The sequence below is a fragment of the Erpetoichthys calabaricus genome, chromosome 9 (genome assembly GCF_900747795.2).
Source record: "Erpetoichthys calabaricus chromosome 9, fErpCal1.3, whole genome shotgun sequence".
Lineage (NCBI taxonomy): Eukaryota > Metazoa > Chordata > Cladistia > Polypteriformes > Polypteridae > Erpetoichthys > Erpetoichthys calabaricus.
Genome location: NC_041402.2, coordinates 39,524,388 through 39,544,969, shown reverse-complemented (window position 1 = coordinate 39,544,969; position 20,582 = coordinate 39,524,388). Strand labels below are relative to the sequence as shown.

Below are 20,582 nucleotides of genomic sequence, written 5' to 3'. Positions count from 1 at the left end.
TGTGTTAAGCATCTAGTATTTGCAGTGAACATCAAGGATTGCTTTCCTTTACTGTGCATCAAATGCATCTCACTGTATGTCTTGTATGCAGAGATACGTATGCATATATTCCTGTGTAACCTGTTATTAAAGCTCATCAGTTTTTACTAATGTGTTTTGCAGGAAAGCAGGGTAAGGTGGGTTAATGTCAACGAATACATGGAGAAAATCGTTTTAGTAATGGACACAATAGCACATCTGCACTCACCACCATGACCACCAGTTCTCAGTTATAGCAGCTCAAAATCTGACCTAGTTGTAATTGTCAAAGATGTAAGACCAGTGTTAACCTTAAAAAGATTTCTTGGCTAGAAAATCCTATCTTACTGTTCTTGAGAAATAAGTATGATTATGTTAGCAGCATAGGTTAGCACTTGTACCTGGGCTGTGACTCACGTTTTCAATGTCTGTGGTTATTACCTGCTTATATAGTAATGTTGCTTAATTTTGGTTGGTAACAAAGTAAAGATAGTTTATGTTTTATGTTCTGTTTTTTTGGGTACTGTATGTTTTTTTTTTCATTCCGATGCATTTGTTAGGAACAGACATAAGATGCCACTGTCTGAAATTATTTTGAGTGGATTTGATCAGGAGAAGTAAAGAGCTTTTAAAGAGCTTTTAAGGAGCTGCACAAATTTCAGCTCAAAAACAAGTAGAGGTTAGATCAGACTAATAGCTAAACTAGCAGACTTATTTTTTGGTACACAAAAACATTGTTGTGAAAGAGAGTAGAGCAGAATTCACTTGGCAAAGTCATTGAGAATTGATCCGTAACTAAAATAAACATGAGTCATGTTGGAAAGGTTTGTTTTTGAAATCCTTGGTATACTGAGAATGCTGCAATGCCATCTTAAACAGTCAGCACTTGATGTCATGTCATGTCATGTTAATGCCAATCATGTGATAGCAACCAGCTTGGTTACCACTAAACAGACATGGCCAGCATCAAACATGACATCAGTAGTTGTCAAGATAGTCAAATGTCTTTAGTCAGTTGAGAACATTGATATTCCTTTGTATCTTACGTTTGAACACCCTGTTTGCTTTTTCACGCTGTAAATATCAATCATTCATGTTTAGCATTCTGGACAGCATTTAGAGTGTTGAGTATCTACTGACGAGTGTCCCATGAATGCAGTTCATGTTCATATTTTCACTTCATCTCAACAAACCCTAGGACTACTATGTTACTTAGCCTGTATATTTTTTTTTTCTTTTTGGTGTCTGTAAATTGGAATGCTCTGGTTCTTGTGAGCTCCTTGACGAAGAATGCTTTTGATGCATCAATTCAATTTTGTTATGCATTGTCTGGCAGAGCAGTGCATCTGAAAATCAAATGTGATGCAGCCCTGTTAATTTTAAAATTGTGGCATAATAACACTTCATCACACACCTCCGTAGTTCAGTTGTTGTAGAAATGTGTCCATTTCTTTCTTGCTTCATTGAGGATGTTATCCATTTTGGTGTCTTTAGTAGGGTATGTACCAATTTAGTCACAGACATGAGAGTTTTACTTTGTGACTTTACAGGATTAAAGAAGAGAGACCACAACATCCCGTTCACTGTGACACAATCAAGGCCATTGCAGATGCAGTCTCCATTCCAGTCATAGCAAAGTAAGTTTGCTGGTACCTGAGCAGCTATGCAAATGTCCATATTTTTTCAAGGCTAAATAAGTACATATAGATTTTTTTAAAAGCTTGTAATCTTTGTGCTGACATTCTTTTTCATTTTCTGTTCATTAGAATGTATTTTTGTGTCTGTGTGTGGTTCAGTATATAGAAGTATCTTTGTAAGAACATAGAAAATGAAGGCAGTCGTTTTGGTCACTGGCTTTGCAAGTGTGCTGGGACTCTGCAGTGTCGATTCAGCATCAATGGTGTAAATTCTCAATCTATGATTCGCAAAGCTAGTCTAAGCAACCCTGTGACCAATGGTTGTCAATTTCTTCATTGCAGTGAAGTTGCTGTTGTTTGGTATTTTGATTTAGAGATGTTCAACTGTGTAAACTAAATGAGAAACGTACAAGGATGTTCATTTGTGCAAGATCGTTTTTTAACAGAAACATTTATTTGACACCTTCATTTTTTGTTTATTTTACTTCAATGAATTGTTTTGACTTGGCTTCAACTGCTTATAGTAAGGGGGTGTTTTACCATGTTAGCCATTGTTGATGACATGACAAATCAAGCAAAATGACACATTTTATTGGTTAACTGAACAGATTACAGTATGCAAGCTTTCAAGGCAACTCATGCCCCTTCTTTAGGCTTCTTGTAATCGTGTATCTTCTTGCCTGAAGAAGGGGCCCAAGTTGCCTCGAAAGCTTGCATATTGTAATCTTTTTAGTTAGCCCGTAAATTGTGTCATTTTGCTTGACTTCTCATTGCTGCAGATGCTTATAAATCTTTATTAAAATCAACAGTTATGGGTACCATTTTTGGCTTGGTTCTTCCTCCAGGATGCCAGGCCGTTGTGACAGTATATGTTCGATTTATAAACAAGCTCTTTGTTTTCTTGAACACTTTACATTTTCTAGATGATGGATCAGTTATGAGACTGATTTCTGGTTTCTTCTGTGTTTTCCCAGTGGTGGATCCAGTGAACATGTCAAGGTACACTCAGATATAGAAGTTTTTCAATCATTGACTGGGTCCTCCTCAGTTATGCTTGCAAGAGCAGCTATGTGGAACCCTTCCATTTTTAGGAAAGATGGACTACTGCCTCTGGAACATGTCATGAGAGAGTACATCAGATATGTAAGCTGTTCACCCCGACTCCTGTTATCTTTTCTAGGAATAATGTTACAGGACAATGAGAGAAACAGACTATTGCTAATTAAGCTAATTGCTTATTTGCTAATTTTGTATTGATTGAATTTCATTATTGCTTTGTCGTATTTATGCTGGGTGACTTATAGCTGACTGAGCCATCCATCTGTGAATAAAGCGAGATAAAAACATATTGTCTTTGGACACACACTAAACAAGACAAGCTGACATCATAAATTGCAACTTGTGGAACAAAACTTTGTTAAAATGCATTTGAGGCCGTGTTTTACAGTTCTTGAGACATGGATCAGTTTTGAGTGAAATTCTTTCTCTTAAAGAGTATGCATGTTATTCGCGTGTTTGAGTGAAGTTACTCTTAGGCTGCTGGTATTATGGTGGCGGTTCATATTTAATCTATTAAATACACACATAAAAGCACTTTTAAAACACATTTCAAAACTTATTTAAAACACTGTACAGCTTTCCCAGTTTTTTCACCCTCTCTTGGTATTTGAGTATGAGGATTTGATTTACTACATTGGATTTTGGTTCCAACTCTTCTTTGAGATGTTTATATTTTTATTTTATCATTTCTGCCCCATTTTTGTTTACTTACTTGTGCGTATGTTTCCTCTGTTATGGCCCAGATGTGCACGGTTTGTGGGTCATGTCTCTATCTGAGACTGTGTGTAACAGCATTGTTTCTCACTTGTCTCAATATTAAATGTGTGTACATACATAATACAATAGTGAACTAACCATACTGAGCTAGCAAAACCTTTATTGAACATGTAAAAGATAGCCTGGCCACAGACAGACACGACACCAAATGTCCACAACCACGCGTTTATTTATAATATTTACAGTCTATTTCCAACAACTCACACGCAACTACTCAGTCCTTTTCTCTCTTCGGCCGCCTCCATTCCTCTCTCGCAAGCTCCTTCTTCCTCCTCCCGACTCCGGCTCTTGAGTGGTGATTGCCGGCTCTTGAGTGGTGATTGCTGAGCCCTTTTATAGTCCTCCCGGAAGTGCTCCAAGTGGTCCCCAATTAACATCCGGCAGCACTTCCGGGTGTGGTGGAAGTGCTGCAAGTGAATTCAGCTCCTCTTCTGGCAGCACTTCTGGGTATGGCAGAAGTGCTGCGGAACACAGTTCCAGAGCTGTTCAGGCACCCCCTGAAGGTGGCCACGTCCCTCCATAGGGTTGAGCTGCCAAGCTGTGTGGCCCCTATGTAATCCAGGGAGGTCACCCCCTTATTGTCCAGGGAAGATACTGCCCTTTTCCCGGTCCTTCCCTTCTTCCGGCGTCCCGGTGGGGCAAGGTCCCTGGACATCTGTCACACTGTCCCTCCCCAAGCTAAAGCCCATAGGGCGAAGCGGCTTGTCCCGCGAGGGCTGGTTCCTTCCTTGTGCAGACTGCGGCATTCTGGAGTCCACAGTCTCCCCCTGTAGAAAGACAGGAATATGGTGCGGAGACACTGCCCTGACACCACCTCCAGGCGTCCTCCGCAACTTGATTCAGACAGCGTCTCCACGTATGGTTACTCCCGTGGCACTCGTAACACTGATGTGCTGCTTTAACCTAAGCCCTCGAGGCATAGAAACTAACGGGGAATCTCTGCTCCGCCTCGTCTCCAGCCAGGTTCGGGGTTTCTCTCCTCCCATTCGAAGAGAGATCTACAGTATATTGCGTGAGCACTCAGGCTCACGCTGCTGCCTGTAGGGAGATTTTCCCTTTCTCCCAGGTCTCCCTTTACTCTGGGGTGACACAGCAGCCTGGATCCCCTTATGGGAGCAAGTGGGACCCCGCGCTGTTTTCACTTCTCTTGACTGGAATGAGACCGCTGCAGCTTCTTGGACCAGGGCGGTCTGTGTGCCGACGCATGCAAGTAGGCCCTTCCCCTGTGCCTCAGCCCCTACTGCGTGATCGGTGCTCATACCCCGGTCTACTGTAGGACGCCTCGCTACTCGAGTCCATTCACCAATATCCTGGCTCAATTCGTGAGGGCTTCCTCTTTCATTTATGGTACCAGTAACACTTACCTGTACCGCCGCGTTCCTCCAGCTGGAGAACCCAGCGCTGTGCCACTCCACCCACTTTTGTAGAGCCTTCAGAGGCGCGATTGCCTTCTCCCCCAGCTTCTCAACCATCTCCGGGAGGACGCATAGTGTTTCTAGAAGTGGCTGTATGGGCTGAAGGACCTCCTCCAGCTCATGCACAGCTGCAATCAAACATATATCAACAGCCGGCGGTGGACTTAGCAGTATTCGGTCCTTATCTGCCGGCTGTGAGATGCGGGGGCCTCTGCACAGGCTCAGTCGCGTCATCCTGCAGCTGGAGATGGGCATTCATTAGTCCTGTCTTCGACCAATCCTCAGCGGGCATGTAATACACACCGTCCAACCCCTCACCTGCTTGTAGGGCGGACTTCCGGTCCTCCACCGCCCTCTTTGCCGAGGACTTTCTCCCCTTGGGATACAAGCCTAGGTGCTCGTCTGCCAGATCTAGCTCTCTTAGAGACAACGGGCTCCCGTCCTCCTCGGACGCTGTCCCGCTGCCTTCTTCGGCATCGTCATTCTTCTGCCAGCAGCATGCCTCCGTAAGGTCTCCCCCTGGTAGGTAGACACCTGAAACACTCTTAAAACTCCCCCAGGGCAAACGTTCCCTGTAGTCTGTACCTACCTCCTGGATCCCTTCTTCCGGAAGCTGCTGCTCTCTTCCAGCCCACCTTCCGACATGCCGACCCTTTCCATGACGGGTTTTTTGGAAATGCCTGTTGTCTTCTGGCTGCGCCTGGCCATCTTCCTTACAATTAGGGAGAACGGTAAGTCAGTCAGACGTTCGGCGACAAGCAGGGCAATCGTGCAGAGTGGATGCAGCAGTTGCAGCGCGTGTGCGTGTCGCTCTGTAGCACAGGGGCATCCACAAAATTATGCCATGTAAAAGATAGCCCGGCCACAGACAGACACAACACCAAATGTCCACAACACAAGTGTTTATTTACAACATTTACAGTCCAGTTCCACCAACTCATACACAACTACTCAGTCCTTTTCCCTCTTCGACCACCTCCACTCCTCTCTCGCAAGCTCCATCTTCCACCTCCCGATTCCGGCTCTTGAGTGGTGGTTACTGGGCCCTTTTATAGTTCAACCAGAAGTGCTCGGGTGTGGCGGAAGTGCTGCAAGCGAGTTCAGCTCCCCTGGTGGTGGCCACGTCCCTCCATAGGGTTGAGCTCCCAAGCTCTGTGGCCCCCATGTAATCCAGGGAGGTCGCCCCCTTATTGTCCAATGAAGATACTGCCCCTTTCCTGGTCCTTCCCTTCTTCCGGCGTCCCGGTGGGACAAAGTCCCTGGACATCTGTCATAAACATCACATGAAAAACACGCACATCAGGATTGGGGTGAATAACCAGAGGCAGGGAAGTGATTAAGGCTGGTTTCGTATTGTCTTTATCAGATGAATTCTTGGTTGGAGAAGTGCAGCCTTCTCCTTTTAACAGACATTCTTCATCCCTTCAGCTCACAGGGCCAGTAGCTGAAGCGGTGAAGCTGGTAAGACATGCACTGCACTGAAAAAAGCTACAATCAGCACTTTTAGAAAAATCAAGAAATATTTTATTTCATTTTATTTTTATTTCATTCACCGTTCATATTAATATTCTGTACTTTTAGTAATTCTTATTCTTATGCTTGTGTAGGTCTGTTTTTTTTTTTCAATTCTTCCTATAACTTTACTTCTTTAAGAAAATACATTTTATTTTCTTTAAGAAGTGTTTATATATTTGAGGATTATATGAAGAGTAGAAGGGATTACAAGAAAATGAAGCACACAATATGCATACATTACTTTAATAATCAGTGACTTGTAAAGCCACTTTAGTTGCTGCCTTCTACTGTAGTGTACATGCTGGATCTGCTGAAACAGTCAGGTGCTTACTTGTGCTGCTCTTCACTGTACATTATCTTTGTCCACAGGCTGTGTGCTATGACAACTACCACTCAAACACTAAATATTGCCTCTGTCAAATGCTGCGGGAAAAGATGGAGACACCACTGGGTAAAAGACTTCATGCTGCCCAGTCAAATCAAGAAATCTGGTAAGGGTGGGGGGGCTGTGTAGTAGGTATGGGGGCTTTAAACTTTGAAGTCACGTGAGTAATGCTTCTTGTTGTCTAGTGCCAGTTGTCAGATTCAAGTTCACTGTGCCTAAATGACATGACAATCACATTGCTGGCTGACAAAAAAAGCACTAATGTTAATAAAAAACAACGATTATATTTTTTTAGAGGTTATAACTGCAGTGTTAACTTTTTACTCATCTGCTGCCCTAGCTGTAAGAGTAGCACCTCCTGCTGGTCATCAGTACTGTGGTGTCAGTGTTTCAATGTGTTGGTTTGCTCCTAAAGATAGAGAGGACACAAGTAATCTGAAGGTGCAGCAGTGGCTTTGTATCTGGGAGGAATCCATTAGAATCAGACCCAGGAACAATGCCATACTTGGCCTTCAAAGTGCTGCTGCACCTTAACTTGATAAGTTTATTCTGTATGTTGTGAGAAACATCTTCCATATCAATTGCAAATATATTGCATAAAAACTTGAAAATTAACTTGGGTTCTAAAATTGGCAATGCTCTTCTCAAACCCCTGTGCTCAGAAGGGTAATCTTATCAGCAACTCCACCACATAGAAATGTATTTATTCAGCAGGATGGGGACTGATTTGCAAACAAATACAAAAATGGGCAAGTGACTCCCTGATTCCCTACTTAAGCTGATAAGGTTTTGTTTAAGCTGTACCGAGATGTTCAGTTATGTCATCGAGAATGAAAGATATAAACGATGGCTTCTGATAGGTCTGGTCCATCTTTTCACTTGTTGACCATGAAAAGTACAATCTCCTCCTAAAGTCTCACCTACTTAGCCAGTTCACATCCCTATGGTAAGATATGTCTTCATTATGATCAATGAGTTCTTTTTTAAAATATTTAAATCGATTGTAGCTCAAATCACATGTAGTTTACACTACATTCCTATATTTAAGTTTTTTTCCCTTTAGTAGTTTTATTCTCCTGATTTAAACAATTAAAAATCATTTGAGGTTTGTTTCATAACAGACTACTAATACTCCTTAGCGTTATATTAGTTCCAGGAAAAATGAGCTAAAACTGTTACATTTTTTTCAACAAAAACAAAATGTTATTATGTGTAATAGAAACATGTAAATACCAAAATGTCAAAATAAATACAGTAGAAAAGGTATGTCTAATGTCCACTGCTGTACTGATGCAGATTTAATACACGACCTTTTTGTGATACGTTTTGAAACAGTCATCAATACAAAGCCTGATGTTGCAATTAGGACAGTAGAAGCATATTTCTTTGCACATTTTTCTTATATTTGTTCTTTTGCTTACACAGAAGATGGTAGAATGTCTGTGTTTGACCTGCACAATCAACATGCCCCCTGTGTTATTGTAGGCTACCACAGTGCAAGGCTTAGTGACTTCCACATTTCCCCTGACATGAACAGTGCTTAAGGGGCTAATATCTTGCTTGTGCACTTGATTATAATCATTTTGCCTTTTTATCATACAGCTACAGTGAAGCTTCATGCAACCAAATTAACCAGGCATATCACAGTGGTTCGGGCATATGTTGCCATATCATACATCAGTTTCACTTTCTGTGTCAAAGTCTGATGACCAATTCACACTGCCATCACTATCGCTCGAGTCAAACAATGGTTTATTTTCAGTTTGTTCTTGAACTGCCTTTACAGCTTTTTGTTTGCCATTGTGTTTTTCGTTGGAGGTTCTGACCCACTCATCAAGATTGATGAGTTACCTTAGAGCTGCCATAAATTGGTAGAAAGCATAGAAATAGTCTTTTTGTTTTGGATTGATGTTATTTAATCCACTAGATGGCAGCAGTACACTGTGCCAAGAGTTATTCAGGCTGAACACTATAAATCTTATCATTACACATCACCTCAAGCCTGACACGGGTTTAAATGTAATTGCATAGAATTCCAAGCCAGACTTCTCCCAAGCATATACTCTCTCCTATCTCTCTTGAATCTTCCTTTTTTATCAGCATTTATTTTCCTTGATATTTTCGAAAAAAGGGAAAGCGGCAGTAAGACTATAATAATATGAAAAATAGTTGTCAGTGAAGAAATGGGCAAAGATGAAAATCATGCTAGAACATTTTGATAATTTGTGTTATTTAACTAATACCTATATACACAGACAACTCTAAACTAAATTGCAAGGGAAGTGATCAGTTATTGTGCCGCACACTTTCTTTGTAAGGCCACGCCTTGTGAAGCAGCAGACTGCATTTGGCCCACAAATCTAGAGTTTGACACCAGTGGTCTAGTGAATCATGCCATTAGCTGTGTAATGAAATTGTGTCGTCTGGGGATTAAAATTCCTCAAATGTCATTTAAATCAAGCAGAAAATGTAGAGTAATGCAAGACTGGCAAAATTTACAGTGACAATTTCTATTTTCAGTTTGTAGGTCTTGCAGGATGTTACTTATATTGTTAAAACAACAAATTATTGCTTTCTTCAGGCTTGAGACTTGCACAGAGAAATTGGTGGGAGCTGTTTAGTCTGGAAACTATCTGCAAGCTGTGAGCAGCTGGTCTAATACCACCCTCTGGTGTCGTAGTCGAATGTGTGGTTTGTTTTTGTTTTTTTTTTTAAATGAGATGCCAGTGAATAGCATATTCAGACCCCAGGCTAGTGATTTGAAATTTCTAGGTAATATATTCAATGGTAAATCTTTTTTTTCAGTGTAATATTTTTGTAGATGCACCATACTTTCAAAAAAGGTTTTATTTTTCTCTTATGAAATTATTGATCTGCACACTATATTATTCAAAGTAACTTTAATGCCATGGAATTAATAGTTATGACAAACTAGTTTACATCTAACTCTTTCTCTCACTCTGTTGTTCTTTTGTTCTTCTTTTATGTCCTTTTCCATTAAGAAGCAAATTGCACCTTCTATTCAACAGCTCGGTAACTCAATTTTGGTCACATTTTTATTGGAACATTGTTTAGTCTAAGCCTAGAAGATATAACTTGTATATCACAAACAAAAGAGAGTCATAGCTCTATTCAAGTTGTTTTCTAAATTAAAGAAGGAAAGTATAAACCGATACCAAGGTGCTATTCTACAATAAAGTTTCCATAATAAATGTGAACCCTTCATTACATATTAGATCATTTAATATACAGATTTGTATGAAAAGGCTTTTTCTATAAATTTCAAAAAACATCTTGTCCACACTGGCACTTGAAGCAATGGGGCATGAAAGTTGGGGGCATACACTGATAAAGGGGGGGGGGGTGAAAAGTTATTGCAGATTGCCACACACACAGCTGGTTTCCACTTAAAATGACTGAATCTCATAATGTTTTTTTTTTGTTTTTTACAGTAATCCCTCCTCCATCGCGGGGGTTGTGTTCCAGAGCCACCCGCGAAATAAGAAAATCCGCGAAGTAGAAACCATATGTTTATATGGTTATTTTTATATTGTCATGCTTGGGTCACAGATTTGCGCAGAAACACAGGAGGTTGTAGAGAGACAGGAACGTTATTCAAACACTGCAAACAAACATTTGTCTCTTTTTCAAAAGTTTAAACTGTGCTCCATGACAAGACAGAGATGACAGTTCCGTCTCACAATTAAAAGAATGCAAACATATTTTCCTCTTCAAAGGAGTGCGCATCAGGAGCAGAGTCTGTCAGAAAGACACAGGAAAGCAAACAAATCAATAGTGCTGTTTGGCTTTTAAGTATGCGAAGCACCGCGGCACAAAGCTGTTGAAGGCGGCAGCTCACACCCCCTCAGTCAGGAGCAGGGAGAGAGAGAGAGAAAAACAAAACAGTGAAAAATCAATACGTGCCCTTCGAGCTTTTAAGTATGCGAAGCACCGTGCAGCATGTCGTTTCAGGAAGCAGCTGCACAAAAGATAGCAATGTGAAGATAATCTTTCAGCATTTTTAGACGAGCGTCCGTATCGTCTAGGTGTGTGAACAGCCCCCCTGCTCAATCCCCATACGTCAGGATCACAGATAGTCAGCGCAAGAGAAAGAGAAAAGTAAGCTGGGTAGCTTCTCAGCCATCTGCCAATAACATCCCTTGTATGAAATCAACTGGGCAAACCAACTGAGGAAGCATGTACCAGACATTAAAAGACACATTGTCCGCAGAAACCCGCGAAGCAGCGAAAAATCCGCGATATATATTTAAGTATGCTTACATATAAAATCCGCGATGGAGTGAAGCCGCGAAAGGCGAAGCGCGATATAGCGAGGGATTACTGTATTCCAAAAAAATGACTTGCATAAGCTATTTTACAATGTGTGTGTAATCGCAAGACACCAAACAATACTTCATTCAACTGTCCTGGCTTGAAAAAATGATGTATTTGATAAGTTTTAAGGCTTTTTTTTCAACTAATCCTCATATATGAGTGCCATGGAGGACAGAAGAACATCCCAGCTGGACATGACGTATTAACAAGATGGAAGTGCGGTGCAGGGAGATGGACAAGCAGATGCCCAGGGCCAGGAGCAGTTAAGTTCCCCATACGTTAGGTAGCAGAGCTCCACTGGAGGCATCCCAGCTTGTACACCTGCAATAGTTCATAAGAGTTGGGAGTCCAGAGGTAGACCCTGTTGGGTCTCTGGGTTCCACAAGGGGGTGCTGTTGGGAGAGGACTGTGCCATAAAGGTTAATCAGTTATGCAAGGTAAAAAGGTAATCAGGAAATGGACGGCCACAGGCACAGTTGCTGTTAAACCCAGCAGGTCTTGTAGGCCAAGAAAAATCCAGGAGTGGCATATGTGCAAGATTGTGAGAATGGTTACAGACAACCCACAGATCACCTCCAAAGACCTGCAAGAACATCTTGCTGCAGATGGTGTATCTGTACATCGTTCTACAATTCAGCGCAATTTGCACAAAGAACATCTGTATGGCAGGGTGATAAGAAAGAAGCTCTTTCTGTACTCACGCCACAAACAGAGTTGCTTGTTGTATGCAAATGCTCATTTAGACAAGCCAGATTAATTTTGGAACAAAATGCTTTGTACTGATGAGACAAAAATTGAGTTATTTGGTCATAACAAAAAGCGATTTGCATGGTGGAAGAGAACACCGCATTCCAAGAAAAACACCTGCTACCTACTGTCACATTTGGTGGAGGTTTCATCATGCTGTGGGGCTGTGTGGCTAGTTCAGGGACTGGGGCCCTTGTTAAAGTCGAGGGTCAGATGAATTCATCCCAATATCAACAAATTCTTCAGGATAATGTTCAAGCATCAGTCACAAAGTTGAAGTTATGGAGGGGTTGCATATTCCAACAAGACAATGACCCAAAACACAGTTCGAAATCTACAAAGGCATTCATGCAGAGGGAGAAGTACAATGTTCTGGAATGGCCGTCACAGTCCCCTGACTTGAATATCATCGAAAATCTATGGGATGATTTGAAGCAGGCTGTCCATGCTCAGCAGCCATCAAATTTAACTGAACTGGAGAGATTTTGTATGGAAGAATGGTCAAAAATACCTCCATCCAGAATCCAGACATTCATCAAAGGCTATAGGCGGCGTCTAGAGGCTCAACTAAGTATTGATGTAATATCTCTGTTGGGGTGCCCAAATTTATGCACCTAATTTTGTTATGATGCACATTGCATATTTTCTGTTAATCCAATAAACTTAATATCACTGCTGAAATACTACTGTTTCCATAAGGCATGTCATGTATTAAAAGGAAGTAGCTACTTTGAAAGCTCAGCCAATGATAAACAAAAATCCAAAGAATTAAGAGGGGTTCCCAAAGTTTTTCATATGACTGTGTATAAATATATATATATATATATATCCTCTTTAATAAAATCCCTGTGTGCATCCAGGTGTCCGTGTTTGTGTCTTCTGGTGAAGTGCGCATGTGCGGAGCAAGGTGCGATGCGCGATATTACTATCAGAGAAAGTTACAGGCGTTTTACGGAAATACAAACCAGTATTACTGCGAGAGGAAATTAAAGGAACACAATACAGTGACTCATATTACAGCCACATACAAGCCAGTATTACTGTCAGAGGAGATTAAAGGCATATTACTGACTCGCACGCCTGTATTACCGCCAGAAAAAGTTAAAGGTATATTACGGACGTACAAGCCAGCGGATGTACAAGACAGTATTACTGTCACAGAAAATTAAAGACACACAATACACGGCGGCAGCACACGAAGAACGGTCAGCTCAGCAAGTAAATATCAACAAAAGAAAGGCTGAAAGAAAGAAAAATACGACCAACAAAAAGAATGAGGTCAAAGTCCCTTGCCATTTAATATAGACTGTTCCTACTAATGTTTATGCACTACTGTTCTAGCGCCCGTTATTGTAACGGGTTAAATGACTAGTATGTGTATATATATATATATATATATATATATATATATATATATATATATATATATATATAAATAAATTTTTAATGTAGGTAGATCATTTTGACCTGGTCATTTTAATAGTAGCTCGCAAGCCTAAAAAGTGTGGGCACCCCTGGATTAGACCATGAAATCTTTATATCATAGCCATTACCCTCTCCTGAGTCTCATGACTAATTTATTTTTATGTTTTTTTTTTTCTTTTTCAGTCAAGTTTTTGAGATGGAAGAATACTGGAAAGAGACACAGTCAGCTCTGGAGATAAGAAAGTCAGCAGTTGAGTTAGGAAGACAAGAGACTGAAGAGCAACCAAATGATACAGATGTGATCCAGTTGCCAGTCCGGTTTGACAAGTAAAGCAGATATAGTAATGTTTTCAGTTAACTTCCATTAGTAATAATGCATTAGCTGCAAGTGCAGGGGTGGGCAGTGTCGGTCCTGGAGGGCCGCAGTGGCTGCATGTTTATGTTCCAACACAGTCAATTATTGCTGATGAAGCACGTATTGCTCAAGAGTCATTTTAATGCTTCATTTCAGTGGTCTCACTTGTTAAGATTCCCACCCTTAACTGCTTCTGCGTCTTAAATGGCTACCTTCATGGGTCCTTATTAGCAATAAGATACAAATGATGAAGGAGCCAGCAGGTCTCCATCTAACTTGTTTCTGTTTACACCTGTGTGGATACATAATGTACTATTTGGTTAAATAAAACAGAGAAAAATGTGACAGACTGTAAATTAGCAGTTTTAGGCTTCATATCATTTGTATGTTATCCTTGAGGAGGAAAAATCTATGATATAAGAGCCTAACGTTACAGAGTAACAAGCCATAAAATTAAATAGTGTCTGAGATTGGCAAGTTTTGGATTTGGGTTGGAATGAATATGTGCAGCCACTGCGGCCCTCTAGGACTGACGTTGCCCACCCCTTTGCTAGTCAGTATTTTGAATCATAATGAGAGTAAAAGTAAATTACTTGAATACATAAACTAAGTAAAGGAAGTAGTAAAAGTATATCCAGGCATTCAGCTAGAAAAGCATATTATAAACTTCATGCAATTAATCTCCATAATGATTTTTGTATTCTAAGATACAGTATAATAGAATTAACACAAGTAATACATAATCCTATTTTAAATTAATTTTATTACATGGTTGACAGAAAAATTGTTTTACTTGATAATCCTTCTTGTAATCTTTGACTGTGTTATCAAATGTGGATTTAAAAAAGCAAAACAGCAAAAATAATTTTTGCTGTTTTGCTTTTTTAAATCTACATTTGATACAATTATTGTTTTGTCTGCTTTGTTTTTATTTACACATTTGCTTCCTTTCAGGCGAGAATACCCTCCACAGATCACACCTAAAATGTTTTTATTGGAATGGAGCCGCAGGGAGAAACTCCCACAACCTGTTTATGAGACAGTGAGTTCAAAATTATACTGTCTGTCAGCATTTAAATACCACCAGTATCATTTCCCTTGGTTCTTTGGAGTAAATATATACAAGTAGGAATAAGCAGAGTCACAAACAAGTAGGGGGCGGCATGGTGGCGCAGTGGGTAGTGCTGCTGCCTCGCAGTTAGGAGATCTGGGTTTGCTTCCTGGGTTCTCCCTGTGTGGAGTTTGCATGTTCTCCCCGTGTCTGCATGGGTTTCCTCCGGGCGCTCTGGTTTCCTCCCACAGTCCAAAGACATGCAGGCTAGGTGGATTGGCGATTCTAAATTAGCCCTAGTGTGTGCTTGGTGTGTGGGTGAGTTTGTGTGTGTCCTGCGGTGGGTTGGCACCCTGCCCAGGATTGTTTCCTGCCTTGTGCCCTGTGTTGGCTGGGATTGGCTCCAGCAGACCCCTGTGACCCTGTGTTCGGATTCAGCGGGTTGGAAAATGGATGGATGGATGGACAAACAAGTAGGGGGCGGCATGGTGGCGCAGTGGGTAGTGCTGCTGCCTCGCAGTTAGGAGACCTGGGTTCGCTTCCTGGGTTCTCCCTGCGTGGAGTTTGCATGTTCTCCCCGTGTCTGCGTGGGTTTCCTCCGGGCGCTCCGGTTTCGTCCCACAGTCCACAGACATGCAGTTTAGGCGGATTGGCGATTCTAAATTGGCCCTAGTGTGTGCTTGGTGTGTGGGTGTGTTTGTGTGTGTCCTGCGGTGGGTTGGCACCCTGCCCGGGATTGGTTCCTGCCTTGTGCCCTGTGTTGGCTGTGATTGGCTCCAGCAGACCCCCGTGACCCTGTGTTCGGATTCAGTGGGTTGGAAAATGGACGGATGAACAAACAAGTAGGGTTTAACTCTATGAAGCTTAGTCTTACTAAATAAATTGCTGTCCTTCGTATTAATACTCCTTAAAACTCAGTTGAGAGTTTGTTTTATATACTTCTAAGTGCTCAGTATGTTTCAATTTATTTTCTTTTTTTTGTCATATTAGAAAGTATATTTTTATAATGCCCACTGTTCAGTAAACCTTAGAATTCTATAGGAGTATAAGAAGTAATGAATGTAACCTAATAAAATGAAAAACTGGTAACACCTGACAATTGATATTTCTCTTTCACCCATAGGTGCAAAGATCATTGGACAGGTTTTTTAGGTCCACGGTAACAGTAGATGGTAAAAAATTTCAGTCAACAGTCTGGTGAGTGTAGTATTTAAAACTTTCTTTCTTTTCTTAAAATAAGTAGCCAAGTCCATTTAATTATCTTTCTTAAACTTCATTAATCACCTTCTAATTACTCTTTGTATATAAATAATCAATACCTTTTCATTTTGCATTATTATGTGAATGTTATGAACACTGCATGATATTTTACAGAAGTATTGCTTGTAGCCTGTTTTCCCTTCATATTTTGGTGGAATGAAGCATTTGTGTAGGTCTTACCTTTTATAAAACTACAAACAGTAACTCCACCAGAAAATAGTTAGATTCATATTGTCCAAATTAGTAAAATTTGAAACAATAGACTGTCTTATACGAAGTGTGGTTTCCCTACCAAAATCATTTTAAGAGCAAAGTGACTAAGAACCCTAAGAGCAAATTCCAGGGATTTGCAAGGTATGCACGAGATAACCATCACAAAGACACACGGCAATGGCAGCATCCATGGCAAGAGTAACAAAATATGAAGTGGTTGTTCACTAATAACAATACAAGGGTTCTCTTTTTTCTAAAATGTTTCTGAGTGATCTAAAGAACTTTAAACAGGTTTGTGCCTGATGCCCAGTGGTGTCGAGGCTCCGGACCAACCCCAACCAACCCTGACTTGGTTTAAGAATGCTATTTTATATGTTGCATTTGAAGGGAAAACATTGTTACAGATAGTGTGAGGTATATTGATGATTGACAAGGCTGAAGAACAGGTCAAGGTTTTTTTGATGCTGGCAATTATGCAGCCTTGGAAATTCTTTCAGAGTCTACTTTGTTTTATGTTCTCTTTTTCCTAAACCATTTCATAATTTTTTTCGTCTTTTTTAATAGGTTATGTTCTGTTAATTTACTGTTATACTGCCATTAAATAAGACAAAAGGTCTAAAACATTACAGGAAGAGCTGTGCTTACCCACAGATTCCAATGCTAAATTGACTTAACTCTCATAACCTTGTTTTGACTGCAGAATCATCCTTTAAATTGATGGGTTATTTTAGGATATTCGTTTAATAACAGAGGGTATGACCAGTAGGGGGTGTTGTAGCACCCCAAATCCCAAACATAATCACACTACACAAGTCCCGAGTTTAAATAAAACGGGTTTATTAATTAAAGTACCGTACAACAAGATCCTTATATGTTGAATCTTCACAAATATTGTCTTCTCCTCTCACTTTCTCTCTCTCTTATTCCTCCACTTCTGCCATGGAGTCTTGTCCAGCTCCTCGTCTGGATGAGATCGAGTAGCTTCCTTCATCTTAGACCCGGGATTACTTGTGGTGCTAGGGCATAGCCCAGTGTAAGTACTCCCGGGACGAGTGGAAGTCCCGGAACATGGGGATCGCAAACCCTCACAGCCACCTCTGGTGGCACCCCCAGAATCCCAACAAAGCTGATCCTTGGGACTATGATTCCCAGCATGCGTTGTGGGGGTCCATACAGATAGCGCCACCCAGGGATGTTGCCACCTAACACATTGGGGTAGCTTGTAGCCTTGATGCGTTCTCTCCCCTGATTTTTCTATCACACTGGCCATCTGGCCAGGTATTGTTCCTTGATCTGACTTTGCCGGGATGCCAGTGAACCCAGTTCCAAACTGGCATCTTCTGCTGTCTTCCTGGCTAAGGTAAGGAACACCCTGTCTTTCCTTTTGAGCTTCCAATGGGCTGTCCTTCTATCTAGGTAAGGAACCTTACCCCATCCAAGCTGGGATGCCCACTAGGTGCATCATCCTTTACAGGGAGTATACCAAAGTGTGTAATATAAAGGGACGACCATGATGGGGTCCACGCTCATTCAAAAGAATACACCTACACAAAAAACAAGGCTTTTACAAAGCATTTTTCTCAGAATTTATGAACACCTTTAACAGAATGTGCCACAGCTAGGGTGGAATATGCTGTTTTTTTCTGCCTGCTTTGTTAATATTGCTCATGCATCTATATAAAATGAAGTGACTGTAGAAAGCTGCTTTCTTTGTCATTCTGGAAACCATACCCCAGATGTTCTGTAATTCATTAAAGTTTTCTTCTGTTATTAATTTGCATTTGAACTTATTCATTTAGGGACAAATCAAAGAAGCTGGCAGAGCAATCTGCTGCCATTGTTTGCCTTCGCACTCTTGGACTTCCCGAGGGGAAGATTGGTGAAAAAGAAAGCAACTTGGTCAACAAGCGAAAACGTGAAAAAGAGGTGCCTTATGAGAAGACCGAGGAAGAAGACGAATCTGCCAAATCACTTAGCAAAAAGCAGAATGTGGCTACCAAAAATGCAATGCTGTAAGGTTCTGATGTCTGCAGTAAATTTCTTCCGATGTTCTGGACAAGGGCACTCTGCACTTTCATCACTTTAAATTGGTGCCTTCAGTGTTCCTGGATTGTGGAGCACTGGTATCCAGCTCAGAAATAAAAACAAGCAAACATATTTCCAACAGACTTTTATGTTTCAGCTGGCAACTCTCCAAGAAGTAAAGGCAATCACCCGCTCAAGTCAGGAAAGGACCCATGCTAGTAGAAACTCTCTGGCTGTTTGTGTGTTTGGGTCATTCAGGATTCCTTGAGCATACAAAAGTGAGCTTGAGGCTCCAGAGTTTGGTTGCCTTTCCATGCTCAAGGCTGTTTGTATGTGTCAGGGTGTATTTCATGATTAAATTACTGTCAACCACTATCTCTAAAAGTGCCAAGTTTCCTTTTCTTTGCTTTCTGTTTTTCACTTTTTGTGGTAATGGAGTGTATAAAATAATGCTTTTTTTGAAGTAAGTGAGACACATTTTATTGCAAATGTATGGCTTAATGCTTCTCTGTACCTTAGCTACATACAGGGCAGCAATTCCCATCATTTAACAAATCAGTACTTTGCCTTTTCAAAGCCTTGCTTCTGAGTTTCCTGTTCATTTATTCTTCACAAGAATTCCATCACTCAGCAACAATAGTTATGATGTTTGAAAATATGCCATTGTGATCAAGACAAAACAGCTTTGCTGTCGTTTTCTGTGTTTAACTAGAGAGATTTTCCTTCAGCGTTCTTAACTGCCTTGCTCACCAAGGCCTGCCATATTTTTACTATAATTACTATGATTGATAAATCATAACTGTAGCCTTGTCAAGTGATGTATTAATCCAAACTAATTTTGTTTGGATTTGTGAATGTTAAATTAAGTTTTGTTTTGACAAGTATTCTATGGTGCTGGAATGACATGATTGATGGTTGTAGAGGACACATGCTAAAGTAAGTCATTTGATTTCGTCATGTTCAAAACTCCCTCTTTCACAAAGGCTTATACATGAAAATTGGGTTACAGTAGGCAAATGTACATGTCAGATGATAGACAGAAGACAATATGTATCATGCTTTCTAAGCTTTTTCTTTACACATCTCCTGCTTAGGGCTGTTGTGGTAGAAACTCTTGGAGTAGTTACATTCTACCACCTCTCTTCAATGCCCTCTCCTTGTGGGCCTTAAAGGATTACTCTACCCACGTATTTTTTGTATGTTACGCCATATAGTTTGTAGTAATGGCTAAGAAAAATGTTTATTCTTGTGTTTTCATTCAGAATGGAGATAGCAAAGTTTCTGATGTAACAAGCATCTGTGGTGACCAGTGCTGGACAACAGCAAACAATGTCGCCTAATCCACTTGTCAAGTTTACTAGTTGTACGCTCGCAACATCCCAAACAAATGCATTTTTAGTAAACTGTTGTTAAATAAACCACCTCTGGAAAACATTCTCATTGACGAAAATGTGCCCAGACGTGGACAAGCATTTGAACTGTCGGCCCACCTCCCATTGTTGTATTTATATTCGTAGCAGTGAGCCACACCTGGAGCACCTCGAGATTATGTAGTGGCAGGAGGTGAAACTGCATGGGTGAAGTGACCTCCTGCTTGTTCAGACGTCTGCTCAAGTCCGAGGCATATTCTCCTCCTGGTAACGCTTTCACTTTCAGTGCATCCGAGTGTGTTTCATTTTCATTCACGTGACCATTTTCTGGAGACTGTTTATTTGATAGAATTTTAGTAGAAATACTTCTGTTTAGGATTGCAAGCATATGACTGGAGGACTTGATGTGTGGATTATGCAACATGAGATTTTTTTCACAGATGTTTTTCTTTATATTGGTTGCTGTTGTGCAGCATTCATCACCATAAACGTCTGAGTTTCAGAAACTTTATCTTTGTTCTGCATGAAAGCATGCGATTAACAACTTTTTCTGGCCAACACTAAAAACTACATGGTGTAAGTAACGCCTAAAAAAATTAATCACTTTTGTATGTAGTTTTCTTTAAGATGTCTGGTTGCCTTGTCAGCTCTGTTAGTAAGGTTATTATTATTAATAAAGGCTGCTCAATAAGGCCATCCATCTAATACAGTAGGTTATGTCTGTCTGGATGAGTTCTAGTTTGTTTTTAGACACAGACCCTAGAGATGAATACAAGTCAATTAATTAATGTATTGCATTATTATTTGATGGCCTAGTGCCTTGCTTTAAAAAATTAAACTGTACACAGTCATAGAAACCAGGTGATACTGACACCCGCTGTCTAGGTTCAGATTCTATGCAAGTAATTTTTAATACCAGGATGGCATGCTGGCACAGAGGCTGGCACTGCAGTGTCGCAGATTTGGCATGCTGGTTTTGAATACCATACCTGGTC

General features: G+C 40.7%; 1 protein-coding gene across 1 annotated transcript in view; it reads left to right on the top strand.

The window, feature by feature from the left end:
* dus2 (dihydrouridine synthase 2) overlaps nucleotides 1-18,592 on the top strand; it is a 67,824-nt gene extending 49,232 nt beyond the window's left edge. Inside the window, exons 10-16 of the mRNA XM_028809340.2 lie at nucleotides 1,569-1,655; nucleotides 2,630-2,798; nucleotides 6,791-6,912; nucleotides 13,497-13,640; nucleotides 14,623-14,710; nucleotides 15,843-15,916; nucleotides 17,992-18,592. Coding sequence (XP_028665173.1) covers nucleotides 1,569-1,655; nucleotides 2,630-2,798; nucleotides 6,791-6,912; nucleotides 13,497-13,640; nucleotides 14,623-14,710; nucleotides 15,843-15,916; nucleotides 17,992-18,208 — 901 coding nt within the window. The 3' untranslated portion in view covers nucleotides 18,209-18,592. The remainder of the gene's footprint in view (nucleotides 1-1,568; nucleotides 1,656-2,629; nucleotides 2,799-6,790; nucleotides 6,913-13,496; nucleotides 13,641-14,622; nucleotides 14,711-15,842; nucleotides 15,917-17,991) is intronic.
* Nucleotides 18,593-20,582: the final 1,990 nt, after the last annotated feature.